This window comes from Bombus pyrosoma, linkage group LG2, assembly GCF_014825855.1.
Source record: "Bombus pyrosoma isolate SC7728 linkage group LG2, ASM1482585v1, whole genome shotgun sequence".
Lineage (NCBI taxonomy): Eukaryota > Metazoa > Arthropoda > Insecta > Hymenoptera > Apidae > Bombus > Bombus pyrosoma.
The window spans coordinates 9,767,881-9,785,841 of NC_057771.1; the positions used below are offsets into that span (position 1 = coordinate 9,767,881).

The 17,961-nt window shown below is 36.4% G+C and overlaps 2 protein-coding genes across 5 annotated transcripts; one reads left to right on the forward strand and one right to left on the reverse strand.

Moving 5' to 3' along the window:
• Positions 1 to 1,355: 1,355 nt before the first annotated feature.
• LOC122576761 lies at positions 1,356 to 15,355 on the reverse strand. Of its 3 annotated transcripts, none has more exons than XM_043747518.1 (9): positions 15,222 to 15,355; positions 13,199 to 13,804; positions 10,741 to 10,773; positions 9,976 to 10,041; positions 7,274 to 7,515; positions 6,922 to 7,183; positions 6,454 to 6,847; positions 6,187 to 6,369; positions 1,356 to 4,714 (listed from the first exon to the last, which is right to left on the reverse strand). In XM_043747518.1, exons 2-9 carry the CDS (start codon positions 13,274 to 13,276, stop codon positions 2,841 to 2,843), a joined length of 3,132 nt encoding a protein of 1,043 aa, XP_043603453.1. In that variant the 5' UTR covers positions 13,277 to 13,804; positions 15,222 to 15,355; the 3' UTR covers positions 1,356 to 2,840. The 3 variants fall into 3 exon arrangements, with proteins under 3 accessions (XP_043603453.1, XP_043603443.1, XP_043603461.1); XM_043747508.1 differs by having other exon boundaries at positions 13,199 to 14,151; positions 15,222 to 15,334; XM_043747526.1 differs by lacking the exon at positions 13,199 to 13,804 and having other exon boundaries at positions 15,222 to 15,344.
• On the forward strand, positions 15,328 to 17,880 carry LOC122576798 (nuclear pore complex protein Nup50). 2 transcript variants are annotated; one of them, XM_043747583.1, is made up of 5 exons: positions 15,328 to 15,485; positions 15,947 to 16,104; positions 16,194 to 17,152; positions 17,213 to 17,350; positions 17,452 to 17,880. In XM_043747583.1, exons 1-5 carry the CDS (start codon positions 15,461 to 15,463, stop codon positions 17,756 to 17,758), a joined length of 1,587 nt encoding a protein of 528 aa, XP_043603518.1. In that variant the 5' UTR covers positions 15,328 to 15,460; the 3' UTR covers positions 17,759 to 17,880. The 2 variants fall into 2 exon arrangements, with proteins under 2 accessions (XP_043603518.1, XP_043603526.1); XM_043747591.1 differs by having other exon boundaries at positions 15,398 to 15,536.
• Positions 17,881 to 17,961: the final 81 nt, after the last annotated feature.

Consider the following 17,961-nt stretch of genomic DNA (forward strand, 5'->3'; position numbering starts at 1 on the left):
CAAATAAATTAAATAGATGTCATCGTTTGCCCTTTTCGCATTTTCCCATTCTCATTGCATTCTATGAATCTCATATTTTATGGTTATGTTGTCTCGATATTCCCCGCGCCGAAAAGGCAACTATTTAGCGAATGATCTGTATTTTCAATTTATAATAATGTTGAAAAAAATCAAAGTATTTCACTTCGTGTCGATTGTCGTGTCATTAAAGATCTTAATTTTGTTACGACGTAACGCAATCTAAAAGCGGGAAAGTTTACTGGCAACCGTTTGAAAGGACAGTGACTCGATATACCTGTGTCATTCTCGGCGAAGATTGCTTCCCGCAGCGATACAATAGCTTCGCCCGCAGTAGGTCTCTCTAGTCGATGATTCTGGAAGTGGTTATATTTCACTGCACACATTCTATTACGAAGTTACGATTTGATCGATCGTAGGAAGCGAATACTGTCTGACCCGCAGGGGAAGCGTGAACTCTACCTCGATTTGAATTTCACGTAGAAAAATGACACTGACCTCTGTCCATCTAGTGAGCGAACACCGAACTAGAAATTCAACATTCGAGCGGTAACTGCCCTACGAGTGACTCTTTATCTTTGATTCCTACGTCGTCATTTCCGCTGCTTATCGCTTACGTAAACTATTCGATTTCTAAATATAGGATGAATAAAGAAAACGTTAGTATCGTTTCTACTAAAACAGTTGTATAATATCAGAGAATTAAATTAAGAAAGTGTCGAAAAAGATTCACATAAATCTATCAGTTACAGGGAAATCCATGCTTTATGTAGGATTTCGATAATAAACGATTAAACGATTAAACGTTCGAGATAAATTGGTTAAAATTAAACTCTGGCAGAAACTAACAAAGGAGAAGGGTGAATAGAGGAAGGGTGACGAGAACGGTTGTAGGTACGGGGATGAAGCGTAGAATGGGGAATGGGCAAACAGAGCGCAATTAACGTGCGACTATTAAATATGTACGCGAGTTACTGCGCCACGATACGTGTGTGCAGGCCAGCACAAATGCATTGGCTATCGAACGCTCGCACGGCACTACCGATCTCTTCTTGCATCCTGTTGGCACAGCCGCTTGATTAGCTCCACCATATTTACATATCATTAGCCGAGTGTTTGTCCGAGTCGGGAGTTCCCCTTCTACATCACCGTTGTCCGTCAATATACGAAATAAAAGTTATTACGCTCCACAAAATACTGTGTCTTTAAAAATCACTTCTATTGAAACCATTATCGCGTACTAATTTTTATTACTACATTCCTGTTTCTCGAAAAACAAATTAAAAAATTTAAGAAAGAAATCATATCACGTATAAATAAAGATCTGTATTCTAGAATTTATATTTCAGTTCCACTTTATTCATAAAAATACGAATTTCGATTTTTATCTCGTTGCCTACATTGCATAACAATTTCTTTTTTCCTTTTTTTGTTTCATACACTACTTAAATGTATTGGACAAGCTGACGGTAATTGCCGCAAGAGGTAAAACGAAAACGGAATAAATAGATTAATGAACTCGACTGCTTACCGCCCAATTTTCGATCAGAAAAATTATCTCAACGGCAATATACTGATTAATTCACCGCTATATAAATCGTAATATTCGACACAATCTAATTGCAGAAAGACATCCGTCTACATCACGGACTGAAATGTAGTAAATACTGCTACCATTGGTTTATCGAAGAAAATGCTTAAGAATTTGATAAACGATATGCTAAAAATAATAGTAACGTTCAGTTTTATCGAGGCATTTACTTCGATGTAAGGTATTCAAGAAAGAAAAAAGCACGGTTCTTTTTCCTGTACTTCGTTCGTAAGAAACTATCAGAATCATAAAATTAAGATAGCAAGTTGCTTCAGTAACTTTTTTATCTACTTAACGTTCACGTAATCTTAACGTCTACGTTTTCAATTACGGTAATGCATTTTGATTATCTTTTTTTTCTCTTCATTCTTCTTAATTTCAATATGGCGACATTCAAATCAGTCTATTGAATCGTACACGTTTCTCGAGCTTATCCATAAGAAATTATTGTAAAAAGTATCGTTTTTAAATTACTATTAAGGCAGTATGGTAATATGACTCGACTTACATACATAGGCTTACTTTAAGCCTTCCATAAATCGCCCAGTATCTGTCAGATATGTGCGTGTTTCCTATTCATCGAGATTGAAAATATCAATGAAACAATGTTTAAAGCTTTTTAAAACTTAGTAAAATTTTTGCATAAATAATTTTACTATGCATGATAATTCATAATTTTTCATTATCCATCTGAATTAATGTTCTATCTGTATGATTGTACACAGATGGTTCAAGAGTTCCCTTAACTTCTCATCAAATTGTGTTACTGAATTAGGAGAAATTCAAACTTGGTCCTCGTGCATCGTTAATTATTACGAAAAGTTTAAGACAAGAAATCTGATGAACAACAATCAATAAATAAAAGGATAGCTAACAAAACTAACAGAATAATAAGACAATCTATCTCTATAAATCGAAATATAATGGTAGTTAATTACCACTATTATCGTAATGTTATAATCGGAACATTGATATACGAACGATTGCAATGTTTCTCGAGACAGTATAAAAAGTAGGAACTGCCTAAGAAATTCAGTAACGATTACTAGTAATCTAACCCACCTTAAACATACGAATTCGAATTATCTCAAAAGTGTTTTCTCTTCAAACGTAACGTATTTCACACGAAAAAAAAACTCAGTGTTTAAGAAATAGTCAATTTCATCGACGAAAGGAAAAATTGTCAGCAATGAGCATAATCGACGCGTCCACATCGCATTTTAATCTAACCCTAGCAAGTGGCAGCATTGCTACATCCTGTCTCCAGCATAGCCGATTCAAATTGCTCGAGGACTTGCATATTCTCCGGGGATACAGCATTAATGCCCAAACGTTCCTTATAATCGTTTCCGGATAATCGTCGTCGAGAGTACTTAATGGAGTCATTCATCGCTTGTTCCGGAGTATCGCTGTCGCTCGTGCTGCTACTGCTGCTGGCGCTGGTCGAACGTCTGCCACTAGATAAGTCTTGTCTCTCGGAATCAGCCTTATCGTCAGGAACTGAGACCTCGTTACGAAGCTCCAAGAAAGTGTTTTGTGCGTTACACAGAGATGCTGAATCTTGTCGATCCTTCCGATTCTCTGATACAATTTCTGTCAGAGGTCCGATGCGCGTATAAGTCACATCATCTTGAAACGTATCAGTCAATGCATTATCGTCCTCATCGTCAGGTTCGCATTCGACTCTAACATACGTATTACCGTGTTTACGTTCATACGTGATAAAGTCGTTCGATGCCATCGAGTTCGAAGCAGAATCATGCGATTCAACGCTCTTGATTATGTTGTCATTCTTTTGTCCTTTCTTCGCTATGATCTTGCTCGAGAGCCAATTTTTCTGTTTGACCTCTCCATCAACGAAATCATCTTCGAAACTGCTTGATGCCAAGGGTGTCTTGGTGGCATATTCGCTACTACTTGTGTCTTCGTCCGCGACTTCGGTAACTTCAAGTTCATTCCTTTCGGAAGTAGTACCGCTTTTGTATACTAGCTTTGCTCTAGATGGCGCTGGTATATGCGCTTCTTCCAATTTCACGTGCTCGAAGAATTTTGTGAGGGCACCACGCTGCAATTGGGCCGTAGGCTCGTTTCGTTCGCCTGATTCCAACTGGTAGCTTTGATGATACAACTGTTGTCTCCCGACTGGGAAATCTTTGTTACCTGGACCGATGTCTCGTGACTCTCGAGAATTATCGGTGAGGATATAGGACTTGTTATGGCCTGAGAACAGTGAGTGGAGAAGACCACCGGTTCTTGGCCTGTGCTTTGGACGACTATTGAACGGGGTTGTTTCCTCTGCCTCGGTTGACTTTGTAATTGGTAATTGCTTATCGGATTCGGTACTATCGTAGGAAGGCAGTAGGATTTCTGTAGCTCTGGTTGATCGCAGTTGATTGATACCGAACTTATTTCTTGGCTGCCTGGTCCTGGACTTTCTTCCATTGAGAGTTGTTCGTTCCAATTGGTATTTTGCCGTGATGGAGAGATTTTCGGTGTCGATGATACGATTGAGGGCGGGTACTGCGCGATTTGTTTGCTTCTTGCGGTTACGACCGGCGGTGTCAGACAATTGCTTACCAATGAACACAGAGGAGTCGGAGACTTCGGTCTGAATGCGAGAGTTGTAGCCTGATGTGATTGGCAGTTTGTAGTTGAGCATTGTGGCGTGATTTTGGTCTTCGGAAGATTGACTTGCCCTTCTAGCTGGTTCTGTGATTTTTTTAACGATAAGGTATGATTGATGCTTTTCTGACTGAACACTGGTGACTGGTAGCTGATAGGCGTAGGACACTTGTGGTTCTGCCCTATCGACATAGGCGATGCTCGATCGAGGCAGCTGGTTGAGCACGATGGAGGAGTAGGACACGGAACTTTCTCGATAGTCACTGTTGATTGTTGTGGAAGTCCCAACGTCTGATTGGTTGATGCTATTGGAGGAGATTGGGATGAGGAAAGTTGAGGAGGGAAGTTGACCGATGCCGATGGAAGAGGAGAATCCCCGCTTTTTCTGAGCTGCATCAGTTTTATGAAGTCCACAAGTCGTTTTATAGATCTCTGCGTCTTCTCTTGCTTTCCTAATAATTCCTGTCGCGTGCGTTCCTGTAGCTGTGTAAAGAAAAATTTAATGATTAGCAAACATACATCACTGTATTAAAAGAATCTGAAAAATATCAAAACTTAAGATTCACATCGATTACTGTCTGATAATATCACATGATAAAGATGCACATGCTCTCGGAACAAAATTTTAACGAAACGATTTAAAATATATCCCGGTATTGTGATATTTACACACATACGCTACTTTTCAACGTTTCTTGTACACGAATCTATCCTCGTCAATTGACTATATTTACTAAGACAAAATACATAAGCAATACATAATTTAAATTTAAGAAGTAAAGATGAAACGTCGAAACTAATTTTTTTTTATATATATATAAAACACTGAAGTTGTTTTAAGTCGTACGTGATAGAAGCATCGTGCATTAAGTACTTTCACGAATTAACGAATAAAATTATTACTGTAGATAATGTATTTTGTGAACAGTAGCGAATAAGTAACTTCAAGAGAAAAAAATAATTTATGTCTGTACGTGTATATGTCTACAGTAATAATACTAAAAAAAATTATAACGTTAGATAAATCGATTTTTTTATAAAGCAAACAACTAGCTTTGTTATAAAAAAATCGGCAGATATTTAGAAAAGAATATTCAAAATGAACAAGAAAAACGTAGAGATCTTGCAGGTTCTCATTGATGAAAAAACAAAAGATGCAAAATATTTGCGTATAATTCCATTAACGGCATTCCAAATGAAAAAAATTTGTGAATTTCTTTCTACGCAGGCCACAGGACGAACCTGAAGGGACTGGCCGAGTAGTTGTGAGCGTTTTTCCAACTCGTAAACCTGCAATCTCAGATCCGAGTTTCGCTTGAGCAGCTCATATCTTTCTCTCTCTTTCTCCTCTGCAAGATATTTCGCGTTCAATACACGTTGCTTTTTTGTGCCCTATTACTGACGATCGACCAAAAAGTTCTTCTTAATTGCAAATTCTTCTGCTGTATTTGAGAAGCCGGTTTCACTCGCGACACTTCTTCCGGCAGGCTGCTCTCTCGTTTATTCTCTCTGTGTGCTTACGCTCAATAAAGTCTGCGGCAACGCTGCGATACCTCGTTGCACGTTAAATCTAGAAATTGTGGACCCATGTTACACAATTTCCTGCTCTTCTTTCATACAACTTGTTTGCATTATCTATAAGTACTTTCTCCATTTTATTTTTCGCGTGAAACTCTTTTATAGCACATACATGTGTACGCTAATTTCTGATCATCGAGTATAAGCAAAATGCCGCTATATTTTTATATCTTTTCTCTCTCTCTCTTTTTTTTTTTGTTATCAAGAATACATCACAATACATCGAATGATTCCGAACGGTGCCGCCGCGAAATGAGATAAGCGTGCCACGAACATTCATAAAAGCTAGTGTCTGCAGGAAACAAGAACTTTTTTGTCAATCACACGATCAACGTTACTACAGCTAAAAATCTTCTGAAAAACCAAGGACGATTTACCGAATTCCTCGTCCTTTTTAAAAGATGTACGTCCTTCATCTCCCTCCTCCCCTTCGTCTCCGTCGCCAATTTCTTCCTCGTCTATTAACGCACATTTGGGGCATATTCTTGATGGAGCTGGTGATATGGAGTGGCAAGACACATGGTAATTCGCTGCGCAATTTTCACACACCGTTAGGGTACCTATTAGAACACAAAATTAAAACGGACATTTATGACTCAAAGACACGAAAACAAGAACAATGTAAAGCAAAGTTGACGATATACCTGGATTTCTGCAGCTTATACAGACTGCTGAATCACTGCTAATCCTCTCAATAGTTAGACTGGAAGGTAAACCAGGTATATGAACCGCCTTGCTGCCAACCGATTGAACAGACTTTACGGTAGGTACAGGCAATTGTGTTTGACTAGGTCCATTTTCAACCTTGTTTTTATTGGGGAAAACTTTACTTTCCGTTACGTTTCTAAGTATGTTCGGCCTCGTAGTGGACTTTTGTACCGGTATTAAAGATTTCATCACTGTCCTTGACGTTGGTGGTGACGTAGACTTTGCTGGCACAACTTTTACAGGAGGTGGCGATGGACCGTTCATACGAGCAGTAGTTTGACGAGTTTGCGGAACATTTCCAGATTGCAGGTACGAGTGTCGCTTTCGTTTCTAGAATAAACATACAAAACGTTTGTTACTAATATGCCATTCAATATGATAATTAAAAATTTGTCCATACTTACTGTTGGCACTTCAAGGCTGGAATATACAAATTGCGGATTAGCGGTACTCCGACGTTTCCTTTCAGCCCTCTTGTTTTGTAATTCGGCGCACATTTTAGTAGTAATGAGACCAAGAGCGTTTAAAAAATTAATTTTTTCAGTCGATTCGAGTTTACGCTCCTCTGGCTCTTCTTTCTCAGATTTCTCATTGGAATTCTCGTCCATGGAAACTTCAATAACGTCATCTTCGCCGGAAATTGTTTCCACCGAACTGGGCCGTCCCCTAAGAACGAACACGATAAATGATTTTATATAAAAGAAATTCCCGTTATCAAGTTCTACAAACTATCCGAGATTCACAAGTAAAACTCACTTGGTAGATGCGGGAATCCGCGTAGGCGAGACAATATCCCCGTTTCTAACGATCTCCTCGTAGTCCTCTTTCGAACTCTTCGTAGTGAAGTCATTGCCGGTCTTAAGTTTTGTTTCATTGTTATTTGTAATATGATTATTGTTGTTCAATCCGAGAAGCGACGCGATGGAAACTTTCGCCCCGTTCGCGTTCTCCGCTTTGAATGTTTCGACCTCTTTGCGCAGCCGCTGGACAACTTGCTTCTGCGTATTCAGATTGAAAACTATGAGCATGAGAGCATCGGTCAATGATGATCGTAGAAAACTTTCTTGGCAGACTACGTGTTGCAGATCGTTTAAATATGAATTCCTATGGTTAAGTTAGACGCAAGCTCGTCGTCCTTAGCAAACGCGCTTTTTTACAAGTCGAGAAAATATTCGTTGGAATATCAGCGACAATACGGATGCAAGCGATAATAGAACAGCGATTGCTAATAAATTACGAAGAACGAGCGTACCGTTTATTATTACGCCAATTTATTGAAATATACATTCTGCCAAGAAAAATGTTGCGCGTTCGTATTATTTTTAATTATTTAGCGACGAAGAATCCGCAGAGCTACGTAACGAACAATCAAAAACTGACATGATTTCCTAGAGAATATATCGAGCGATTTAATTTCAAGCTCAATTCTCTCGTATGATAATCTTTAATTTGTATTCAAAAAGGAAAGAAAGATATAGAAAATAAAAACCTTCGCTCTTACGCGTAAAAAAGACTGCACGCGCGATGAGCATGTATTTCGTAAGTTGCATGTTAATAATCTGTTAAGATTGGTAGGATGGCTTCCCCCCTCTGTACAACACAGAGACACCGTGTCTCGGCTAGGTGGCGAGCAACTTGCAGAAGTTTTCAGAAGTAAAACGTTTAACTTGAAATACAATGAACAACGGTCGAAGAGCGATCCCGGTGAAATGAGCGTGGAAAGCGGCAGAAAAACCAGAACAGACGACGTACCAACGAGGAAACCGAAGGGATGCGGAAGAAGAAAAGGCAAGAAAGGAAAAAACGCGGAGATTTCGTAAAGAGCTGAAAACGTTTCTGCGGGACATTTTATTGATTGAGCCCCTCTGCCCGGCCCCTACTCTGCTTCCTTTTCGCCCAAGTCCCATTCGCTCTCTCTCTCTCTCTCTCTCTCTCTTTCTCTGTCCAACATCTCTCTCCATCTCATACTCCCCGGTACAACCTCCATCCACCCCCTCAACGTGTATCTGTATATACGTGCCTCTCTTTCACTCCCAGTTACTCCATCTTTATCCATTTCTATCCGTTTACGTATCTCTTTCGCTCCGACAGCAATCTACCTGGATCGGTCGTTTATTGCCAACGTGAAAAAAGAAGAAAAATGGCAGCCAGGAAAGCCGTTGGGAGGCAGAGACTTTAGGAGAAACACGAGTATACAAAGGGAAGAGAAAGAAGCGCATCCGCGTCGACGGGATTATCGTGAAAATGTTTAGAAAAGGATGCTGGGCGATAGCAAAGCGCATCCACCAGAGTCTCTTCGGGCAACACTAGCCCCGTTATCGATTCTTCGCGTCGATTCACGAATCCCAAAAAGAAACGCGCTTCAAGTGATTCCTATAATTCAACGCGACCGCGCACACGTTCCACGGATATCTTTCGAGAAAATGGATATGTTTCTCGCGACTTGTCGAAAATTCGATTCTCCGCGAGCGTCTCTTCTTCCATTAATTAGTCGCGTCGTTCTACAACCTTTTTCTTTTTTCTCTTATCACGCCGACAAGCGTAGGTAGCCTTTAGCAGTTATTTCCGGTGTTCGGAACGTTCATTGAAAGTTTCCTTTCGCCAGGTTCATACGTTTCTGCAGTAGGAAATATGATATTGTTACTGGATGCGATGTACACAAGCTTATGATAATGTAACAGCCATGGTTACGTGGTCGGGTAAGCTCGCGAAAGACTAGAAAGATGCAGGATATATATGGTGCGTGAGCAAGGAGAAAGAGTACGTCTATTCGTCTCTATCTTCGACGCGATCGACAAAGTTTGGAAAGGTGGTTGGTAAACTCGCTCAACGAGTTCGCTATTTAATTATAACTGTGCATTACTCATGCTAGCGAGAATCCTACGAAGAAACTGCAAGCTTGGTCGATACATAAACGCATAATTCGATAACGTATGGACAGTTTGTGATGAATGCATTCCAGGAATGACTTGTCCCATTAAGCAGACCAATTATACAAACTTGCGAATTAACTCGTTTCAATGATACGTTTTGGTGTTACAAGAAAATGTACCATTTAAAGGTAGCGGCGTGAAACGCTTGATCAAATTTGAAATAAAATATTAATAATTATTATAGACGTTCTCATGCCGAATACTTAACTTATATTTACTACCGATAAATACAATTACTGGAATAGATAGTATTACGGTTGGCTTAATTGTAATATCTTTAAAACGTTTCTCTTGTGTGATGCGTCTATCGATCGAGTTAACGGATATTTTGCTTGCCTCGAATCAAGGACAGTGATCGATACAATTTTATGTTTCCTAGACGATTCGTTATCGGTAGGATAATTTGATATGATATCGTTTCTATTTGCACGTAACGGACAGGCATAAATATGGAACATCCCCGAGCAAGCCTGTCCTGGATCATCGCGAAAGAGTGAAGCTTGAGGAAATCGATTCTCAACTTACCTGGCACCTTCCCAGAGATACGATGTGCAAGTGAATCTTTTCTATCTGACCGAGGATATCTGTATTCTGTAAAATAACAGAGGACACACTCTTAATTAGACGTACTATATATATTTTGTATTAATAGAGTGCTATATGCAAATAAGTTCATTCTATTAACAACGCGGAATAATAACAAAAAAACGAAAGAAATTCTTACATCTAATTACAAATATAATTTGTTATAGCTTCGTCTGTTTGTTTGTTGCTCTGCTGTAAGTATCCGCATCGATCGTACTGTTACAGTTATTATGACATAACAGTTAGTCACCGGTAGAATCTGATCGACTAACACGTAATTGTTACAAGAATTTTCATATTTTGATAACACTTCCTTCGATATCATGGAAAAGGACAAAAACTTTTTTTAATTATATTTTTATCAAGGTCAACGTGATAAAGATCATAAGGTATAATGGAAGCGAGTTAATTGTTTCAGAGATAATAATTATTACGTTATATATAGGCAGTTGAAAGAAAACTCCCGAAGAATATCAATACAACATCGAATAGCAACGTTAGCAAGACACGAACGATTTAACATCCACTAAATACAGCAAATCAATTGTAACGCCAAAAATAACTGGTAGCGGAGACTTGGTTTTCCGGCAAGCCTGGTACGAGAGTACCACCGTTATTACGATCCCTACGAGATACTCGTACGTACGATCGTGTGTTTGTAAATTTCGAAATGGTTCGCAGGGTTAGCAAAAATAAGCGACTTACGTTCGGGTCATCCTTCAATTTGCCCATACAGATCTGAAATTGAAAGAGAAAATTTCAGGATTAGTTATGGTTACAAAGATGGTTCGAATGTTCGATTCAGAACATCCTCGGTCGCTACGCTTTTATACACGCGACCGTGGCGTCTCCTCTGCGGCGTAATGACGCAATTACCGTAACATTGTGTGTCGCTTGTATTGAAAAATGTGTACAAACGGTCAAATTAATGTTTTTACGTGATTAAAAGTTCCCTTTCTTCTCCTTTTTCCAGTAGAGAAATATTCTTACGAACACTTGTTTTGGCTAATTTTGATCTACGCTCAGATAAACAAAAAGGGAAAAAGATTTTCAAAAAAAATCTTATCGACCACCAAAGTAAACACGTTCGAAATAAAAATAAAGTATATTCTATATACGTTTATTTATATATCGATGTGTACATAATATTAAAATAAACTCGTACGAAGTACAAAATGTCGCATATCAGTTTTTCCCCTGTGTTGCGTATGCTCCAACTTTGTTTTTTAAAATATTATAAAATTCACAGACCGATAATTTTCCGCACCTGTTTCCCGACAATCGACGTGTAACTCAAATGCGTATCAAACGAGAACAGGTTTGCCCTATCCGGTTCGCAAATACGCCGAACGCGAATATTGATCCAATACAATCCAATTGATAAATTCCTGATAAATTATTCAGCGATTAACCAATTAAGCAAGCATCCAAAGCTATTTTTATAATTACGCTGAACAGAAATTTTACTAAATATGATACTAAACACGGATCGATTATGTCGAAAAGCGAATTCATATCGAAGAGATCGAAATAAATAGAAATCGATCATCGAGATATATCGATTACACCCATCTCAAACTACTGTCCGAACGAAAATATTCAGTTTCGAAGATTTAGACAGGACAAGGTCGGTAGAGCAGGGCAGAATGCGGATCGTGTGCCGTTAAACTTTCCCCATTGCGTTACATAGCCCCCTAACGTTAGTACTTGTTAATAGAGGTTTAGTGTAAATAGACGAAATAAGTATACACGTTATATATGATCCGATAATACTGATTTATGGTATTTTAACATACGCGTCCGGAGTTCAGTCGATAGAATACCTTTAGTCTTTCATCATTTAGTATTAATACGGAGCTTAGATCGGCGGTATAAAAAAAAAACAAGCGTTAAAAGTTTGAAATAAAGGTCAGTGCGAAAATATCGATAAAAGCTAATAGTACTCCCGTTAGAATTAATCAAACTTTTATTGATTTACTTTATGTGCTATCAAGCAATAAACATAAAGAAATTCAGAAGTAAATCGACAGAGAACAGGATAAGGTAGAAGGTTAAATATAGTGGAAGTCGTTCTGTGTTTATCGTGGTAAAAGTGCAGTGCATACATCATGATAAAATTAAAGTGTATGGCAGTAGTTAAAAAAAAAAGGAGCAAACTGGACAAAGACAAAAGTAAGCAAATAAAGGAGAAAGAAACAGAGAAAGAGAGAATATATATGTAGGACTATAGAAGTTAGGGTAAATGGGAGAAAAAGAGAGGGAAATCAACCGAACAAGTGAGTAACTGCATGAACGAGCGAGAAAGATAAAGATAAAAAGTGAGAGAGAGATAGAATGTTGGTTCTCAAAGTCATGCGACGCATCGGTCGAAGCATTCTACCAACAAAGGTTAAGGTCTGAACACTCGTTCACCTTCGAGTTTATGCGATTCGTAAAAAAAATGATCATTGCGTGGTGCAAGCTTATAACATGATTAAAAAGCAAGCAAAAGTTCTCTTGGAACTTGTTACGCTTCTTTCACTTTCGATAACGCGCAACGTAACCGAAGAGCGAATACAGTTTACAAACGTCCGATACGAGTGAAAGGGATACTTTTATAAAATAGATCGAAAGGAGGTGTATACTGTATACCACATTAGAGTGACTCAGTTTCTGTTCGTGTCTTGTATAAATCGGACATCTTTGATCAATGTGATTGTTTCATTAAATTTCATAGATTTTACATTGAAATAACAAGTTCCGTAAATACATGTATAGAAGGTGTGCATTTATGCACGCGCGCGCGTGCTCGATGCGTACATGCGTTTGTGCACGCATAGTGCGTGGGAATGCCGAGGAAACTGAGTCACAAAAATAATTTGTTAAGAACCTAAACAAACGATATACTAGTTTGCGTTTACTTTGCGATGATTCCTCGGGAAACAACAAACTGCATTCGAAAAATACGTTAAAACTGTCTAAAAACTATTTCACTCTCCGAGTCGATTACCTATTGAACATACTATCTCGACTTTTTAATCGATAGGGTATAAATGTATTAAAAAGAAGTATGAAGTAGCCGGTCAGGCAAGAATCATTCGTTAACTTGGTCGCTCGTTCGTTCGGCTTCGTACTCTCAATCTTTAAATCGTTATCGACATACATGCATAGCCGCGGTACTCACCTGATGATCGCGTATGGCATTTTTCAGTTTAGTTTGCACAGTGAGTATTTCTTCTTGCAAACTCTTCGATATCTCCATATTTTTCTATTGAGATTATTCGTTTTTCCTCCCTGTTCAAAAATTCGGCCGATTTTAGCGAGAGAAGAGGAGGACGGGAAACCCCTCCTCCCTCTCACTCTCACTCTCCCACCAAATTGACGAGAACAGCGGTATACGCTCCGATCAACCGCACGCACGGCGCGCACCAGCCACCAAACTCTTCGTGCCACCGCAACAACACTTAATCGTTTTAACTTAAGAAAACCGAACAGATAAAAATGTCATAGACATATTTTATCGGTTCGTTACATAGGTACATATGCACACCCTTATTTCACGACACCGATCAGACGAAACAACGTCGCTAAACCGCGCACCAAAGTGAATTGTTCGCTCATCAACGAGCGTCTGTGCTGCCACCAGCACTGTTGCCTCCGTACACGGACGTGCCAAGTTGCTCGAGATCCCCTGACACCCCTGGCCCGTACCCTCGATTCTTCTCTCTTTCTCTTTCTTCCTTTCTTCGTTCCTCTTCCTGCGCTGTATGCCCAGGGATCTGACGCGCTCCTTGAAAGAAAGTTTTCGCGCCAAGCTTATAACCGGTAGATGTGGCACGTGAAACAGCCTATCGCTTTATATTACAATTTTTTTACAAGCATTGTTCGCGTATCTTGTATAACCACTATGAACTACGCTTAAAAATTTTTCAGAAACACAGGATGTTCAAAGAAAACATTTCCTTGAAGTAGATCTTTTACGATAGTGAACGTTGGTAATGCCGACGATAGTGGCGCCACATATTTACGATTAGGAAACGAAATGCTGTTCGTGATAGGAGACAAGCTCATTCTATGATACCCGAAGATATGTTTCGGAATTTTCATATTTAAATACATGTCTCAGCACGGCTGCTCCTATTAAGCATATAAAGTTGAATCAGTATTTATATCAAAGGATTTGCTTCATTAGTTCCTACATTCACACACTTAAAATAATGAAAGTCTTACATAAAGTGCGATAAATTATTACCATTCTATATACTCATTCTTATATTTGTAATGATATATTAAGTAATTATAATGTATCTTATATACTTAGAATCATAAAAAGAGGACTTTGAATATTTAAAATAATTAGAATAAATAGTTATTTAATATTTTATATCGTAATGAAAAAGACTATTACATACACGCATGTATGTATGTATATGCGAAAAAAGTACGTTACGCAGTTTTCATTTCTTTTATAAATTATAATATGCCGCAACATTGAAAATCAATTGCTAGTCATTAACTTCTATCTCATGTAAATATATCGAAGCTATTCAAAACTTCATTATATACAAATTAAATAAAAAAGAAAAAAAAAAAAAAAATATATATATATATACAGGAAAATATGAAGTTTAAATCGATCATTTGCACGTGATAATATATCACGTGATCACACATCACATACCTATCTTATATGTATAGCCTAATTTAATATGTATAAAATATAATATCTTCATCCCATACGTTATAAAAATTTAATTATGTTATTAAAAATTATGCGTTAACCCTTGCACATAAATATCATCGTTTTATATCTAGTTATCTCAAATCGAACAATTTCTTTAACAATTTTCACACCTTATAAAAAGATAAATTAAGGAACAAAAATGAGTAAAAATAATAGATAGCATGTTGTATATTAGCAATTCTACTACATTTTCAGTTGTGTCATAATTTCACACTCTTTTCTAACTTACAAGTGCAATTTGAAGCTATATATACATATGTCTAATAAACATCAATATGAGCTATCAAAATATATGTAAATTTTCTAGTCTTTTATATGCTTCAATTCACTTCACTGTATTTTTATATCTGTTTTTGTAAATGTGGAAAAGTAATAACTTTAAGCGGAATATTTATAAAAATGATTATGTTTAAATTATAAAAATAATCTTTAAATTTATAATGCTTATTGTGTTCAAAATTACCTTAAAAACGATTCGTTACCTTACTGCTGTTCTTAGAATTTTAAATAAGTTTATATCACATACACGTTACGTAAAATGGAACTGAAATATTATAATTCTGTCATTTAACCTTTTAAGATTTAGTTTGTTCCTTGGATATATGTATATATGTGTAGTATGATCGAGATTGAAAAAATGCGCATGCGCAAACTTGAAAATTGTGTTTAGTTTAGTGTTAAACTTTGTTCGACTTCTTATGTATGTTAAGTGCATACTGCAATACAAGTACAGTAAATTGATTTCAATTAAACTTTTTATAGATTTACATTTATTTTGGTAAATATTATGATATAATTTAGTTTATTTTTCAGTTATATTAAAAAGTTGATATCTTCTATTTTGGCAGTTTGTGAGGTTATATTGCCAGTTTTCTTTCATATATTTAAAAATAAACATGTCATTTTCCTTAAAATTAATCGTATTATGATTATTTAACATAATATAATATTAGTAATGAATTGTTTAATCTTTTGTACTTCCAACTCCTATAGAATTGTTTGTTGTACGAACATATAATATACAGAACTTTTTTGTCAATTTGTAAAATAAATAATCTTAATATCTATTAAATGTATATTAATTTTTACATCATTAGTTAAAAAGGTTAATTTTGTTATTTGATTTTACATAAGAAAAAAGGATATAAGCAAGGCAGTACTGAGTATATTTGTAAAATATGTTTATAGAAATGGCTGGTAAGAGGGCTGCATCTACAGACCTGAATCATGACAATTGGGATGATGAAGAAAAACCTGAAGAAGCAGGAACATTTAAAAAAGCTTCTGATGATGTATTAGAAAAACGTATTGTTAAAAAAGCTAAGAGACGTTTACAAAATTCAGAAGTAAATAATTCTGACATTTCCTTACTTTTTACCTTACAATATGTGTGTATATATATATATGTATATATTTCTTTCACAATATTTTTCAGGATGGTACCAGAAGTGTATTTGGTACGTTTACAGGTTTTAAAACAAAAACTACAACTAGTGCTTCACCCTTTAGCTTTTTAGCTAATAATAATACTAATATTAGTGCTAATGATATGGCTTCTAAGACAGTTACGAATGTAGACAAGCCTTCAAATAATGAAACTCCAAAAACTAATGAAAATGGAACTGATAAGAGGGAAGAAAATACAGAAATACAAACTTCATCAACTATGTTCACTAGTAAAAATAGTACTTCTGATCAGGAAGAACAAAATATATTTAAAAAGTCCACTGATTATTTTGCTAAATTAAAAGGGTTAAATGAAAGCGTGGCACAATGGATTAAAACTCATGTTGATGCAAATCCATTTTGTATCTTGACTCCAATTTTTAAGGATTATGAAAGGTATCTTAAGGAAATTGAAGCTAAACATGGAAGTGAGATTGAAAAATCAACACAAGCACAGTGTAATGACAACAGCGAAATTGCAAATACAGACAAAAAAATTGAGAGTTCTCCATTTGGAAGAACACATGCAAAGTCACCATTAAAATCTGCTGAATGGAAACCTGAAAAATCCATTTTTGGCAATATTAATCCAGTTTCTAAATCTATATTTAAGAAATCAGAACATACTGTAAATACTGGTAAACCTATCTTTAGTACAGATCAGAATTCAGACTCGCCTAAATCTGTTTTTGATAATAATGATCAAAAATCTGGTAGCAAAAGCATATTTGGAAGTACAGGTACTGAAAAAAATCCATTCTTGAGTAAGTCACCTACTGCATCTGATAAATCAGAAGAGCAAGAAACAAAATCAGATTCAAAACCTACTACTACTATTGTTACTAATACCACTATTACTAGTTCTTTTGCTACAACAAATACAACTACCTTTTGTTTTGGTCAAAGTTCTGCTACGAGTAATACATCAACTGGATTTAGTTTTGGAAGGTAATTTATTAAAAATTTTCTGTATAATAAAAATATTTTAATAATATTGTAACTTTGCAGTACCAAACCATTTACATTTGGAGCTCAAGTAGTACAGCCACAAGAACCTGAGGATGAAGGAAAAGATGATGAAAATGAAGAACCACCAAAAGCAGATTTTAAACCAGTAACAGAAGAAGGTGCCATATATGAACAAAGGTACATTCAACATTTTCTATCAACCATAAAGAAAGCAGGGCATGTATTAATTTAAGATTAAAATTTGAATGTGATGCAATGTATTATTACATTTTTTACAGGTGTAAAGTTTTTGTTAAAAAAGATGGTAATTTTACTGATCGAGGTATAGGAACACTATTCTTAAAACCAACTCCAAATGAAAAAACACAATTATTAGTACGTGCAGAAACGTCTTTGGGAAATTTACTGCTCAATACTTTATTAACTGAAAGTATTCCAACAAAACGTATGAACAAAAATACAATAATGTTAGTTTGTTTACCAATGCCTGAATCTACACCACCTCCAGTACCAGTATTATTAAGAGTAAAAACAGATGAAGACGCCGATGTATTATTGGAAGCACTCAACAAACATAAAAAATAAGAAAAAAATAGCAATTATAAATAATATGACGTATTACTGAAGAAGAAATATAGTAAAATCATGTTAAATACTATTAATTGATGAATTTTTGAAAACCAAAATACACCTTCACGTTACACCTATTCATTGTAATACTTTTACCTGACTTGATATAGAATGTAATGTAAAATAGAACTAGCATAAATTATACATATTTTTTATTG